Source organism: Dryobates pubescens, chromosome 22 (assembly GCF_014839835.1).
Source record: "Dryobates pubescens isolate bDryPub1 chromosome 22, bDryPub1.pri, whole genome shotgun sequence".
Classification (NCBI taxonomy): domain Eukaryota; kingdom Metazoa; phylum Chordata; class Aves; order Piciformes; family Picidae; genus Dryobates; species Dryobates pubescens.
The window spans coordinates 18,696,256-18,712,046 of NC_071633.1; the positions used below are offsets into that span (position 1 = coordinate 18,696,256).

Sequence of the window (15,791 nt, forward strand, 5' to 3'; positions counted from 1 at the left end):
GAATTAATCGAAGAGAAAAGAAGGGAGGCTTTTCCAAATCCTTTACGAGAAGGCTTGTGCCGTTTTCCCATGCTGTTTGTACTCTGTTGAATAATGCGATTGTGACCTGAGTGGAATTTATGAGCGATGAACTGCTGAAGCTTGTTGCATCGCCGCATCAAGCTACTTTTTTTCTTATTTTTTCTTTCCCTTCCCCCCCCCCCCAGCACATGATCCCAGCTGTTGCAGGACCAATGGGCCACTAAAAGAGGGATGGGAAGCTGAGACGGTTTCTTTTCCCGTTCTTCTGTTCTGGGGACTTGGCTAGTTTGCTGAAGCTGCTGCTGCTTTTTACTGGATCTGCTCTTTTCTCGGCAGGTTTATTTGTTTTCGCGTGCACGGGGTGTTTCACTTAACTAGACATTGGACTGAAGCTGAATGGATGCCTTGCAATCCGAAAGGTTTTGGAGGATAACACAAACCGACTGAAAAACAGAGAAGAACTGGTACTGCAGGAAACCTGGGGCCTCTTTTCCAAGCCTTTTTATTTGATTGAGCAAGGTAAATAACGTAGTGGTGTTGAAAATACAGGGCTTATGGTAGTCATGCATGAAAATGTTACAAACCACTTCAGGCTGTTCCAAGTCTTTCAAGGGATTGAGGCGTCCTACAGTAAGGCTCAGAATAAGCTTAAAACGTTCAGATCTGAGTAAAATTTAAGGCTGAGAGCAAACTGTGGTACCCGAGCGGCTGAGAACACCATTGTTCTCTGCGTTGCTTTGGGTTCTTGCAGGTTTTCAATGCTAAGAGAGGCTGGCTGAGGAACTTTGGAAGTCTTAAGTGGCTCAGTGGGAGAGTGCAGTACCTTTATTGGTGATTTATTTTTTTGTTGTTGTTTCTTTTTCCATGCTTTTTAAAAACTTGATGCTTTTCACTCTCCTGTAGGGAAAGCTGTTAGGGTCTCTTAAAAGCCTTTCCAGTTTAACTGTAGTGCAGTACCGATTTGCATTGTTAGCTGTGTGCATGCTCTGCCTTTAATTATTTTTGTTTACCTTTACTTTTGTTATCCACAGTGACAGCTGCTCCTATTGCCTAATGAATTTCTTACTTTTTATCTCCCTTTATGTCCTGAATTGGCCTATTTGGATTTACCACTAATTTACATGCTTCACTTCTACCACAGGCTTTCAGCATAAGCTCCAATGTTTTAGATGCTATCTGTTTCAGGCATTGGAAGAAGCAGATAATGCTTCTCAAAGCATGCAGTGTCTTCAGTTAGTGGTTTATGTGTACGGGTTTTGGTGGCATGCTGCATGCTGGATCTTTGGGGTTTTTGGAGATCTCAGCAGCAGTTTGCTCCTAACAAAAACATAAATCCATCAAAATGAGATCACAGCTTGAAACACAGCTGTAAAAATCTGGTTTTGCAAGAAGTCACAAGAGTCTCATTAAGAAGTGATGTCTTGATTAAATTGATTGTATACCTTTTCTTCTGCAGTCTTAATGAAACAGTGGCAAACACCTATGGTGTTGTCAGCCCTTGCTGATGCTATCGTGGGGGAAGCTCAGTTGGTATTGTGGGCAGGAGCCAAAATTCCTTCGCTTACTCACTTCAAATTTGTTTGACTTGAATTTATGGTCTTTGTTCTGTCTTACTTTGTTTCAAGATGATGTGTGAGGTGATGCCAACCATCAGCGAGGCAGAGATTCCCTCTGGGGGAAATGGAGGCCATGGTTCAGGTTCCCCATTGCAGTCAGATGCCGATTCCCATTTTGAGCAATTGATGGTATCCATGTTGGAAGAAAGGGATCGCCTGCTGGAAACACTCAGAGAAACTCAGGAGACACTAGCACTGACCCAGGGCAAGCTACATGAAGTTGGGCATGAGAGAGATTCCTTGCAGAGACAGCTCAATACTGCACTTCCACAGGTATGAATGTTTTGAGGGTTGCCTTTCAAGGATTTTTGTGTTCTTTGGGGTATTTTGCTGCCTTTTGTAGTATTAATTTACTGAGGAGCGAAGAAAAATCTATCTTGGCTCTTCCATGAACTCTCTATTGATGCTTGCTCACTGCAAGAAAGGCATGAAAGCAAGGAACATCAGCCCTTCCCTTCAGTATACTTTTCCAGTTTCTGGCATTTCTTTGGTTTAGCCTGAGTGTGAAGTTGTATTTATAGCCTTTTGTGTAACAGAGCTTGACAGACTTTCTTCTGTCACTAATATTTCTTTAGTGTTGTTTCTAACTGCCCAGTTAATTCACATCCTTCAGAGTTAGTGCAGGCCATTCTGGTACCATTCTGGACTTTGGCTTGAAAAGTTAGACTGCTGCCTTGTGAATCCATGCTGAATTGTCTTGGCAGTGTGGAAGTGAGAGTGCTGTTTAACTCGTGTGGTTCCTTTTGGAGAGTGGATTTGGTTGGATTTTTGGTCTGCAAAGAGATTGCAATGATGACTTCTGGAGTACTAACATTAGTGGCCTCTGCAGGGTCCTGACATAGAGCCTGCCATGTGAATGTGTTACAGTGGCAGCCCTGAGCTGCTGGGAAAGCTGCCCTGCCTGTGGAACTTCTTGGGGTTTATCCATTGTGGTGTAAGAAAATGCACTTTGGACACTTTGCAAAGTGTTTGGTTGTGGGCAAAAGAGAGGCAGCTTTCAGGCAGTTAACTGTTGATAGGCCTGCACCTGCTGGCATGGGCAGTTGTTGTCCATGATGTCGTGGTGATGTCACACCTGACTGCATCATTCCAAGGACACTTGGTATTTTACACGTGTTGACATGTCCTTAAATCCTCTAGATACTGCCTATACCCTTTGGGTTTTATGCCCTTCTGTTTGCATTGCCCTTACTGCAAAGTAATCACTCTGCCTTTTGGTGTGGTAATGGGTGCTGGCAGCTGGTGAGGGACAAACTGGAAGGTAATGTTCACCTAGTTGTGTTACAATGGTGTGATGGAAGTGGCAAAGGAGAAGTTCCACCCTTTGCTGTTGCCTGTGTCAAATCCTGTGCTGCAGGCAAAAATCATTCTCTTTTTTTTGGGTTGTAATAATTGTGGCTTCTCTGCAGCCACTCTTTCAGGCCTGCTCCACTAATGGATGCCATTAATGTGTGATCTGTAAACTGCTACATTGAATTTGTGGCTCAGTAGAATCACACCAGTTCCAAACTGCACTGTTCCTCTTTTCCCTTCCCAGTTCTCAAATTCCCTTCCTAAATCCAGTGAGCTACTTGCATGCAAACATTTATCTCTAGAGATTCTACAAGATTAATGCAGTTCCAACCCAAATTCCTATTTTCAAGAATGCCTCACTGTAGGGTTTCATGTGCAGTCTGCAGGAAAGCAAATCCCATGGTTCAACTGGGAGAAATCCTAGTGAGACTCTGTAGAAATACACAGCAGGGTATGGATTTTTGTTGATTGCTGTTGAAAACCTCTGTTGGCATGGTGTGAGGCTGTGCCACTGCTGTCCTCCATGTGCTTAAGCTCACATGACCCTGGTAGGTGACCACTGGTGGTGCTTTCAAGAGTCAAAAATGTTTTCTCTTCTCATTACAATCAGAAGTAACAGCTTGTGTTTGACAGGTGGTGGTGGTTGTGGTGAGGAGTCAGTTGCTTCATAGGTGTAAGTTCCTGGAGAGGTGAGATGATGTTTGGGGCTTAAGGTCTACTTGGACAGCTTTGTGGTGGCTGTAATGTTTGGAACTACTCAAACTCTTTGCTGTTAATAATTTCAAGCTGAGCATTCTTTTGAACTGCTGTCTCAAACGAGCCCTTGTTTAGCTGTGCCTTTCCAGGAGGGGCAGAAGCAGGAGAATTTGTTTGCTGGCAGCTGTGTTACCTAATTTTCAGGAAATAGAGGCTCTAGTAGTGTACATCTTCAATTCTTTTTCTCATAGTAGCTGTTTTCAACTTGGGAAGATGTGAAGGTCAGTTTAACTAGTTGTGCAAACACCAGTACAGTTGCATGATTTACTACATCATTGTGTAACCAATGTGTTAGTCCTCCCCCAGGCTTGGCATGTAGCTTGTAACACGTCTTGGCACTTGATTTAGGAGCGCTTTATCGTAAGCGGTGCTGAATTGCTCGTGTGTACACTCTTCCTTTTTAGATATTTAGCTGAATCAGCCAGTTAGGCTGCTCTGGTGACCAGTGGAGACTCCCTGTACAAAAGAAGGAATGTCAGACAGATTGCTTCTATACCCCAACTACTCCTGTTTATAGGATGAAGACACTGAATTTCTCATGGCATCCCTGTGCTGAATTCCTTACACCGACTGGGATGCCGTGTGTCAGGAAGAGGCTCCTCCTGATGTGTGTATAGCTGCAAGATGGTTCTTCTGTATTTGCACATCTTGCAGATGGCAAAAGCAAATGCAGTTTGTTCTGCAGCGGTGATGTGCACTCCTCTGAAGTGGCAGAGAAGTAGAATTTTTTTTCTGGTGTACTGCAGTCTGGTGGTCAACAACTAATGTAAAGGCATCAGTTCTAGCTCACATAAACCTGAAACAGCTGCTTGGAGTACGAAGAGTTGTTTTGTGAATGTCTGAGTCAACACTCTTACATAGATGTGCTCTCCCTTATGCTCACACAGAGTGGGACTGACAAGTTTTTCTGGTGTGGACAGCTGGAAATGAAATACATCAACATTGTCTGATAAAATAACTGGATTCTTGGCAAGGCTTCTTGTTTTCTGGGAGTTACCTTCTATTACACATTACCCTAGTCAAACTGTACTCTGACCTTGGGAGATGAACTTGATGAGATCAAATTGCTGTGCAAGAACTTAAAATTCATTTTATTCTTCCTAGATTTTTTTTTTAAACAGAAAAAAGAAGTGAAAGGGAAATGTTTGTCTTGAACTGAGAGAGGTTTTTGATGTGAACACGCTCAGTTGTGATCTAATTATGGACTTGGGTTTAATTATGCCCTCTCTGTGCTTTCTGGAGTGTATTCTACAGAGTGCAAGGCTTGTGTGCTGAAAAGCAGTCTGTGAAATATGCAGGACGCTGCTGTATCTAACAGATTTGGAAGTTAAGGTCAGAAGGGTCCCAGTGAGGACTGGTTCTTGCTGTTAAGGTATTGCAGGCTGGGATTCCTTTCTCTGGTAGAGGCTTCTGTGAATGAGGAGGAGATGCTTGCTTTGGATGGCAAACACTGCAGTTTCATTTACAGAGACCTGGCAAAAATAAAAGCACACTTTATGAATTCACAGCAGCTTTTATCAGGATGATAATTTTAATGTATCTTGAGAATTGTCTAAGCTGATGTACAAATACTGTGCTTCTGTACTGCACTCAACTCTTGTTAAGATCTATCTTGATCTTACACTTCTGAGCTTTTGGTCTTCATTTTCTCATACTTGATTTTCATTCCTATGCCAGGTAAGTAAAAAGTCACAAGTTTTCTTCTGTGTTTGTGATGATCCTGTACAGACTTTCTGTATTGAACAAGGTATATATAGGGGCAGATGAGAACTGTGTCAGAGGCTGTGTGTAACTGAGAGCACTTTTACTGCAATGTGGAGTTAAATGTCCCAAAAAAACCCAAGCTGCCTGTAATTTCTGGTTTGGCTTCAGGGTTGCCTATCTTATCTTAGTGAGTCCACAGCAGGCCCTCTTCACTTGCTTTCTATCTGTAGTAAATCCTCATCCCTCATCAGGTACAAATAGTGTGTGTTTGTTTAGATTCAGTTAAATTCAGGTTTTTCTCTACAGAGTGCTCTCCCTTAGTCTCAGAAACACTGTTGGATGTTGTGCAGCTAAGAGAGATTCAAACACTTTGGTCCAAAGACTGCCTTGGCATTATTCTACCATGACAAACCTAAGGATTTAGTTGGCATTTTAATAATGGTGGTGCTTGGATTTCCTCCAGATAGCTTTTCAATAATACAGGATGTCATAGATGTAGAAATGAGGTTTTGAGTTGTACAGGACTTGGAGAGCACAGCTGCAGAAAGTCCATTAAGCGAAGGGCTTGCCAAGCTCTGCAGCAGCTGAGATTCCCTTAATGCTGCAAGTGCAACTCCCATTTGCAGCCCTGTTCACTGCTGCTCAGCCTCGAGGTGACACAGCTCATCCTTCCTACTGCAGCAAGATGTGGTGCTGTATTGTAAATCAAAGCTCTTCATCTCAGCAGGCAGCCATGTGTCCAGAAATGAGAGATTCAGAAGGGTTTCAGCTGTGCAAATGTACGTCAGAGCAGACGTCTCCTCCCTTTCTCCCATCCCATTGCTGCGGCAGAGACGAGCCCCAGTCCCACCGCTGTGTTTTCAGCCAGCTGTGGTTTTAGTCTTGCCTGTGCTGAGTTTCAGTTGCTGTATCTTTCTGTTAGTTGTTATCTATGCTAGTTTCAGTCTGATGGATTTAGTGTTCCCAATCCTTCACCGGCTGGATCAATAACCCTGATGCTTCTGTCTTTGCAAGGCACAGGAGCAGACAGCATTTGTGCCAAGCTTTCACAGTATGGAGTTTTCTGGAAGTGCCCTCTATGACTGGGCAAAAAGGGGAGCAGCTACGCTTGAATAGTCGTGGAGTGTATTGAGGACCAAGTCTCTAGCGTTTGTTCTGACTCACTGTTTGATTTCTCTGTTTTGTTTTTGGGTGAGTTTGAGTCATCTCATCCCTCCCCAGCAGAATCTCCTTGCCTGTTAGCAGCTTGCTGTTCATACTGTGCTCTTCATTGAGGTCATCTTGATTATAAAGTGGACCTCTTAGCCAAGTTAAATTTAGAATCAAGTTTTAAGGGTCGGGTGGTTTTGTATTTGAAGATGCACTTTAGTGCTGTTCTGATGTCCTGGCAGGCCCTTGAACAAAAAGGTTTTATGAAGTCTGAACCCATTGTTTTCGTTTTCCTTAGTTTATTTGCAGGAAGAGTGTTTTGATGACTACAGAGAAATGGTTCTTGTTTGTTTTTAATAGTGGATGTGGCCCTGAAAGATGAGCTGGTGATTATTTTTCCTCCTGTTCTGTTACTATGTACCAATGTCTGATAATGGGCTTACTAATGTTTGGTGTTCTGTAGCCAGCTTGCAGCTGGCACACAGGCTGTGGGAGAGCTTGGGGAGAAAGAGCTAAAATCTAAACAGGCTGCTTTCAAAGTTTCATGGTGTGTTTAGAACCAGGTAGGCTTCACACCTGTACTCCTGTGCTAACTTCCTTGGAGCCTCTTGTACAGCATGAGTGTTCATTTTGATATTGTGAGGATTGGTCCTCTGCAAGCTTATCTGGTTTTGCTCTGCTCTTGTTGAGAGCTTAACTCCCAACTACTTTAAGGACATTGGTTAGCATTCAGTGCAACTGCATAGCTGCCATTTCCCATTAGGTGTTTTAAACAACAACAGCAAAAAAAAACCCTCTGAGATTTTTTTTTTTCTTTTTCAAAGATGAATATTAATGAAAATTGCAATTTCTCCTCTCCTCATGTTGTGACATCCACTGGCCTGGGACTCTGGTTTCTCCTTGCTGGTATTTATTTAGGAGAGGTGGGTGGTGGTTTTCTGCCCTGCAGGAGTTGGTCTTAGAATTAAGAATGGAAGTCTGTTTGCATTTTGTATACTTCCAGTTAACAATGCCAGCAGCAAATGGGAGCCTTTGGAGAGAACATTTCAGGTGTCTGTTAGTCATTTGGGGGTTGGCTCTTTGTGGGTTAGCACTGTGTCCCAGAACTTCCTTTATGTATTCCACATTTTCAATGAACTTTGCTTTTCTTGTCCCTGCTTTAAAAGAGTACGACAGAGGCCTTCCTGTAAGCTGCTTTTAGAATTTTAGGCAGCTTTAGTTACTGTAAGTCTGCAAGGCTGACTGGTGTCTCTTGAGATATATCAGAAAATACTTAACCATAATCTCCTGCACATATGGGGCTGAGGCTGCAGGCCCTGCACGTTGTGCGGGGCAGGTAATCTCGCTGTCCATAACTGGTTTTGTCAGCCTGCCTGTGGGCTCCCTGAGCAGAAACGGGGAAATGTGTGGCAAGTGTTGCCAGGAAAAATGTTTTCACATTCTCCAGGCCAAAGGAAGGATTATTATTTTGCTGTCAAGTGGGGTGAGGTTTCTATTCAACTTGCCTTTTTCACGGGAGTGCATGGAAGTGCTTTTCCTTTCTGTGAGCCCCAGAGCGTTGTCGTGAGCTGGACACGCCTGGGGGTTGCTTGAGATCATCACTCTCTGGCTTTGTATGTTCCAAATGGGAGGATACTGTGATTACAGGACTTGTTAATGCTCCATTTCATTCTGATGTGTTGTTTTCCTTTAGATTCTCCATAAATTGATGTGAATTGGGGATTAACTTGGACTTCACCTGGAGCTTCATCTAAGCTCTACTGCAAATGGGCTCCTCCTGTCCCCAGCAGCATGGCAAGGCTCTGTGGCCTGGTCCCACAGTGGCTGAAGCCCTAACATTTTTAAGAGGAGAAGCTTTGTTGCTTAATCTTCTTCTGCTACTCCACAGTGGCTAGCCTTGAGCTCTGCTCCTGTATTTATGTTGGTGTCTGCCTAGGACATGGTTTTTGAGGAGAGGTTTTTGAGAGGACCTTAACGGGAATGTAATTTTGGTTGCATCTGAAACGCAACTCTGGTGCGTGAGAACCAGACCAGTCAATAGATCTGTGCTGTAGTTCCTCTGGTTTATGTAAATATTTAGAAATAGTGTTTTGGTTTAGAACTTTTTGAAGTGCTCCAAGATTCCTTGATGGAAAGAAAAATCCTTCACTCCCAATATTAGGCACAATCAGGTATCTGCAGGACAGATCTCAAACAAGGACCATTGTTTGTAGGGCCTTAAGGAAAGAAGCTTGAGAGATGTTATGTGCACATCCTTCTGGTCTTTTGAGGGGAGAAGACCACCTCTGCTTGGCAAACAAGCAAGTGTTTTCTGTTTGTGACAGGACAAGGGGCAGCTCTGATTTTTGTTTCAGCTTTTTCTTTCCCCCCTGTCCTGAAGAGGAGCAGTCTGTCTTTAGGTGTCCTCTGAGTCATGCTTGATAGCACATGGGAGAGTTTGGTGTCGAGTTCTGGTTCACATTTAATTGCCTAGAAATACTCTGATGCACAGAGGTTGTCCCCTATAAATATATAATGACTTTGGTTCTGTTCAGTCTAAATGATAGTTAAAGAAACATTGCTGCTTAGATGCATGTTTGCCTCTTCTTTGGAACTGCAGGGTAAAGAATGTGAACCAGGGGTGGATGAACTCTTTACTCTCCAAAGTGAGACTTCTTCTGCCCACCTCAAATTTACAGACCAGGGCACAGTCCAAGGATATAAGTGTATAAGCTTAAGTAGCTGAGCAATTTACATGATTAAGAAAGAAATGCCCTCCAAAAGCCACCTTAAGATGTGCAATTTCAACAGGTTTTGTGGTGACCTATCCAAAGGTTCAGTTGTCTCAGTGTATGATTGAAAGCTCTAACTGTGAGTGTTCCTGTGCAGAAATGACCTTGCAGTTGGTGAGGCTTACTAATCATTGTCTTCTCAAGATGGCCACTTCCCTGTCATCAGGTGATTAGTTTTAACTGCTTCAAAAGGAGTTTTTTCCCTGCCCAAATCCATGGTGTAAAAGCTAAGAGTTGCTTCAATGTGGAGAGGGCTCAGGAATTCCTGCCACTTGGCTGGTGCTGGATCCGTGGTTGTCTTGGCCAGTGGTCAGCAGGGTTACTGAGCTGGCATAGTGCTGGTTCTGAATTTCTGGTCATGAAACAAGTCACTGAACAGGGAGAGGTTGCTGGAAGTGGAGCTGCTGTTTTGCTTTGTGTGCTTCACAGAGTGCTTGGTGGGAAAGTGTTCTCACTGTGTAAATCAAAATGGCTTTGGAGAACTGTAGGAAAAGGCAGTGGTGCACACATCTGAGAGGACTTTCCATCGGTGGCAGGATTTGAATTGTGGATTTGTGGGTTTGAGCTGTGGCTCCTCAAATGTCTTGTGTGAGCCTGTTAGAACAATTTAGCAATCTATAGTTTAGCCAATCTTCTCCTTGCGCTCTTGCCCATAAATGGGCAATCTGCTGAGCTGGTGCTCTGGAACGTGGGGAGGTTCACAGCTCTCTCTTACCCTTGCTGAAGGAAGAATCCTCAGCAGCTGTGCCTCTCACTGCAGTTTGGGCTTCAGTGAGACTGGTGGATTTACTGTGCCCACTGGCAGCCTGAACTCCTGGGTGATTTTTGTATTCTTTCAGATTCTGTTGCCTATCCCAGTTAATGTCCTGACTGGTATCTCCCCCTTGACTCTCTTGCTTCTGCTGGGCTTAAGACATGGGCTGCCTTTTGTGGTTTTATTGAGAAACTCTGAAATAAAAAACTTTTGTCCTGGATCAAAGGACCTCTAAAAGTGCACAGAAGGCTCTGTTGTTCAAGGACGTACCTGCAGCACTAGAAGTTGTAATTATGGGAGTAAAGGATGACTCCACCTGAGACACCAAGGCTGGCACAGCAGAGAATGGATAGAGGGTGGTCTTGGATGCATGAGTGGATGGATTTGGGGTTTTTGCATGTTTCATAGAATGGTTTGGATTAGAAGGGACCTCCAAAGGTCCTCTAGCCCAACCCTTCTGCAGTCAGCAGATAAACTAACTTCAGAGGGTCTCTTCATTGCTCTGTATTTTGTTTGGGTGGATGGGTGAAGTTTGGTGTAGAGAATTTCAGGGATACCTCGGGGTAGCACTTGCCTTATTTTCCACAGCTGACTAATCCATTTTGCATGCAGCGTTATCACCTTTCTGTAATTCATGAGCAACAGGTGGAAGGTCAGAGCATCCTCTCGGCTTTGTGTTGGAGAGCACAAGGCAGGTGCATCTTCTGCTTTAGATCCTGCATCTTGAGTTTTCAGGATGTCTGTGGAGGTGTGGTGGAACACCACCAGCTTCCAAAAGCTGAGCCTCTCTTGTAGGAAATCTGGAATTCCTTTGCTTCATGTGAAGTGGAAATGAAAAAGGCTTTGAAGGGTTTTTGCTCTCACTGTTTGTCCATGCAGGAAAGAAGCTGTCCTCTTCCCTTCCAGTAATCTTATTTGTGCTGGTCCTTCTGTTGGTGTGACTCTGATCCCCTGTGGCACTGGAGTCTTTAGAGACCGTGTGACCCCCTAACACTTCAGTGTTTTGTGCAGTGGTTATAAAAGATTAAATCCTGGGAGGTTGTAGAGGAGAAATGGGCCAAACTTCCCCCCCCCCCCCCCCACCTCAGTTGAGTAGGAGTCTGCAGGGTTTGCTGTTTACATCACATTCCCCTTGTAGCTCAGTGTGGAATAGGAGCTTCTTCCTCTCCTCAGACCAGATTTCTCACCAGTCCATGTTTTGCTTCAGCCTTTGTCACTGGTTGCAGCATGTTAACAAGCTGTCCTCTCTTCATCTTTCCTTCCCTGCCTTCCAGTGTCAGTCACCTCCCTGGTTTTGTTCTCTGATGTAGCAATCTTTTTGAGCTCAGTTTTTAGCTGTTGGTTATGGATACCTTTGAACATTAAAAAAAAGCTTAGGAAACCCACCCTAGATTCAAGCCATTCCTCAACACCACAACATCTCTTTGGCACTTAATCTATTGCTGAGATAAGTTTTTCTGTCTTTAACTACCATGCTTGTCTCTTGTAAGACCTGAGATGCTTCTTTGTCATGGGCTCTAGAACAGCCTTCATTTGTCACATTGGGCAGATTTGCCATGCAAGGCCCGGTCAGATTTATTCTGAGTATGGCAGATGGGGACACATTCACCTTCAGTGAGCCCAGTGCACTCCCTTAGCATGTAAACTGGGGTGATAGAGCACAAAGAAACACAAAACTGAAATGTAGAGAGGCTGTAAGTTGAATTTCCTGCTGGAGGCACGTAGCTGTCCTCCCTGAGTATGACTTGCTTAAACAAGTTGGAAATTACAAGGCTGAAGTGTTCATCCCTTGGCAAAAAAAAGGCAATACAATAGGAGAGCAGCGAGGGGAAGCACATGTTGCTGCTTGCTTAATGAAGGTGGCTTGGCCAGCCTTCTTCAGAGATTCTCATGCATTCCCTTTTAGCAGAGTGTGAAAAATGCACTTTACAACTGCTAGCCACAGGACTCAACCTGGCAACTGGAGGCCAAGATGAGCGATTAGAATAGGGCAGGGCAGTGCCTCAGCTGCTGCTTACAGTTTCTGCAAGCAGCAGTAAGCTTGTCTCTGAAATAATCCTGCATGATGGATCTTGTCCTGAGTCTGCCTCTGGAAAACAGAGAAGCAGAAGTCAGGTGAGGATTGATTTGTATTTTTGTTTATGTATTTAATTATTTTAACTTTTTTTTTTCACCCCCCCCTGCCAGAGCACAGGGCTGAGGGTGGAACAGCTTTTAGTTTGTAAGAGTCAGAAACTTCACATGAAATGTCAGCTGAGCCAGAGCTGTGCTGTTACTTGAGTGTGTTCAGAGCTGCTGTAGATCAAAATACATGTCATTTTTCCCTCTTGTCCAGGGAAGCTGTCAGATCAACGTTGTCCATGACCTGGAAGACCTTGCTGCAGCTTTTGGACTACCTTCTTGGCCTCCATAATGGCAGGAGGCCCAGAAAAGATGCTCAACGTGTTCTGGTTTCTCAGCATATCTTGGAGTTGTGTTAGAGTTTGGCATTTTAAGGAGCATTGAGTGCTGTGAAATCCTGTGTGGGATCCCAGGAAATCCTGACCAGCTTCGTGCAGAGGGGAAGAACTTCCACGAGATCTCTGCAGTGTCAGATTAAAGATGGAGACTGGCTCTGTCCCACATCTGGTCAGACTGGTATTGCAGGATTCTTCCTCTCTAATTAAGTGTATTCTCCTCCTGCCATAGTGGCTATGGGTGTGGGTAGGTTTCTTCACTGACATGGGACTCCAAAAGTGGAGATGCCTAAAGGTACAACTACGAAGTTGTGCTGCTACTTACTGTATTAGTTACTAATAGATGAGGCTTAGGGGTGCAGGAATGTGGTAATTTGTGTTGTGAAACCCTTAGAATTCCCTGGCTCAGAGTGGAACTGAGAAGTGTGTTTCTCTAACACCCCCACCAAGACTCCCCCAAGCTGTAAGCTCATTTCTGTGTGAAGTGGACTCTTCTGGGGGATTGGTGCTGGGGCTGGTGCTCTACTGGAAAGGGTTGCTCTGTTGACCAGTCTGAGTGGCCACAGCTCTGCAGGAGGTACCCAGACACATCCCAAGCTGTAAAGCCTGTTTGTCTGTGGTGACTGAAGTTTTCCTGATACCTCTTTTAGCTGACCTTGTACTTTTATATTTTTCCCCCTAAGCTGGACAAGCTTGGTATGGTTTTGGATGCTGCTGTGTCACATTTGCCCTTTCAGGGGACTTCCTTTTGTACCTCAGAGAGTAGCTTGGGTGGAACTCTTGGCACCACCACTGTGACAGCAGATTCTCTGCCATCCTTGCCTATCAGTAGGTGCTCAATTTTATCAGGTCTGAACAGCACTTCTGTATTTCCTATGCTTGCTGCTGGGCAGTTGTTATCTTACAGCTGTTGTAGCAGTTCTGCTTTGGTGCTTCCTTACTCAGAAGTGACAGAATTTTAGAAGTGCTTTACAAAGGCAAGAGAATGAAATAGCTTTAAACTTGGAATTGGTGGTTCTAGACAGTCTTCAGCTGATTTCTTTTTAATCCTCTGTGCATGCTGTGAAGTTGCAGGGTAGCCTCTCTCCCCCAGCTGAGAACTGGGAGAAAGGCTTGTTAAAAAGCAGCAGTTTGGTGTCGCTGTCTCTGGTTTGATGCAGACTCTTTGATGCACATCTGTAGCTTTAGATGTGGTTTGCAAGGCTATGCTGAAGTGGGTTGTGTCCACTCTGGGCTGGCTGACTCTGTGCCCTGTGTGATCTGCCATACTTGGAACGAGCCCCAGATGCTGGCAGTGATTTGTTAAGTTTGCTGAGAAGGTGAACAAAGTGCCTGGAGAAAGGAGGAGTTTCAGTCTTTCCTGGAGTACAGGGCTAGTTGCTTACTTAGCAAGGTGCAGGTTTAGACTGAAAGAGAAGCAGATTTTCTGACTTGAACAATTTCATGGTCTCTGTGTGAAGATGTTGTAGGATGCAGCTGTGGCAAAGTCTTGCAGATGGGATTATTGTGTTCCCTGTGGAGGTCTGATTAATGGTGGAGCTTGGAAGATGCTCAGAGGTGGGCATGCACCTTGCAGTGCAAGGCACACAATATATAAGCAGGGATCATTGGCTCTCCAGTCATGCAGAGATACATTTTTGCACGAGGCTTTGCTGTTGTATACACAACAGCACTGTTTTGTTGGGTTTAGAGAAAGCTATATGCAGGGTTAGAGGCAGCCTGGATTCTGCTAGTCCGGGTGGTTTGGACAGGCTGTAGTTAATGATTTGAGTGGAGGTGGCTCCTGCTTGCCTGTCCCCAGCCTGTGCTTTGCTGTGTGCTAGGATTTACAGGCTCAAACTGTTCCATAACTCTCATAGTTTGAGGTGAAAGGAAAATCTCTGATCCTTTGAGGAGTGGGAGGCTGGATCCAGCCATGTGTGGGTTCTGGTGCTTGTACCCCTCACCCCCCAGATGAGACAGGTTTGTCAGAAATGTATTGGATCAGGGCAGGGGGCTACAGGAGAGAAATATGGAACTGATGTGTTGCTGCTGTGTCTCTGGTAAAGCTGCCAAATACTTTCCTTCAGTTCAGTTTGCTTGCACTTCAGCATGCAGTGCTCCTGAGAGCTCCCAGCAGCACGGCCTGCACTTAGTGCTTTGTAGTTCAGGCTCAGGGAATGCTGCACAGAAACCTAAGCAACTCACTCAGGATGGTAACTGGAAACCCATTTATTGCCAGGGAGACTTGGTCTTACTGTAAGCTTTTCCATTTTGCTCTTGGGCATATATTTGGTACCTACTGGCTGGGAGTTCACAGCTGTCAAATGCTGGGCAGTTGGTTCTGCTTTCAGCTCCAAAGTGGCCTGGAAACAGCGACTTTGGCTCCAGAGAAATAACATTATGTAACTGTAAACACTTAAACATAATTACCTGTTTAGGATTGAGCAGTGTTAATGACAAGGCCTAGATAGGTCAGTCCAAGAAGTAAGCATGAAGAATACTGTACTGAAAACAAGGGCTGGGATGAGAATTTCCTCAGGTTGAGCATTAGTCACTGGGTGGCAGCTGGCAGTGCTTGAGGGTTTTCATGCAGTCCTGCACTTCTTGCTAGAGAAAATATGATTATTTTTCTTTTAACCAAGGAAAAGACAAACTTCTGAGAGTTGACCTAAGTGGTAGTAAAGATTTTTAAATGCCTCAATGCCACTAGTTGAGATGTAAGAGCTTTTGGAATAGTAAAGAAATCTTCATCTGTGCTTTGGAGTCTAAACCATGTTATGCATAAAGAGGAAGAAAGGTTAATGCTGAGGCACAGCATACTCTTACTCTGAGGGCAGCTGGGAAAAACAGCTACTGCAAGCATGAAAACCCTTTCAGTGCTTTGACAGAACCCTGTTTTTGTGTGACTTGAACTATTTGGGCTTTTTGAGAGCAAAAGGGTCATTTCTCTGAACAAAAGTCATTTCTCCTAGTGTTTGAGATTAGATGTTCAGGTTTTCTTTGATTGTTTTGTGTAAGACTCTATACTTGTCAAGTAGTTGTGGTTTATGTGTAGGGTAGATGACAGAATGGGCTCAGATGCCCTTGGTCTCTCATCCCTGATGGCCTGCACATTCCTCTGCTACTCTTCTCATGCCCTTTTCAGCTTCTCAGATTGAGGAGGTAGCCTGATGCCCAGGCTGCAGAGCAGAATGGTACTGCACTGCAACAAATGCTACTTGCAGATGAAGTGGATAAACTCCACTCCCACATTTCTGGCAGAGATGTTCCTGAGGATGCATCTGTTGTG

General features: G+C 44.4%; 1 protein-coding gene across 1 annotated transcript in view; it reads left to right on the top strand.

Annotated features, from left to right (window-relative positions):
- The first annotated feature begins 201 nt into the window (after nucleotides 1-201).
- The window catches only part of PPFIA1 (PTPRF interacting protein alpha 1), a 52,198-nt gene continuing 36,608 nt past the window's right edge, over nucleotides 202-15,791 (top strand). The window contains exons 1-2 of the mRNA XM_054171986.1: nucleotides 202-540; nucleotides 1,647-1,910. Of these exons, the coding sequence (XP_054027961.1) occupies nucleotides 1,647-1,910 (264 nt within the window). The 5' untranslated portion in view covers nucleotides 202-540. The remainder of the gene's footprint in view (nucleotides 541-1,646; nucleotides 1,911-15,791) is intronic.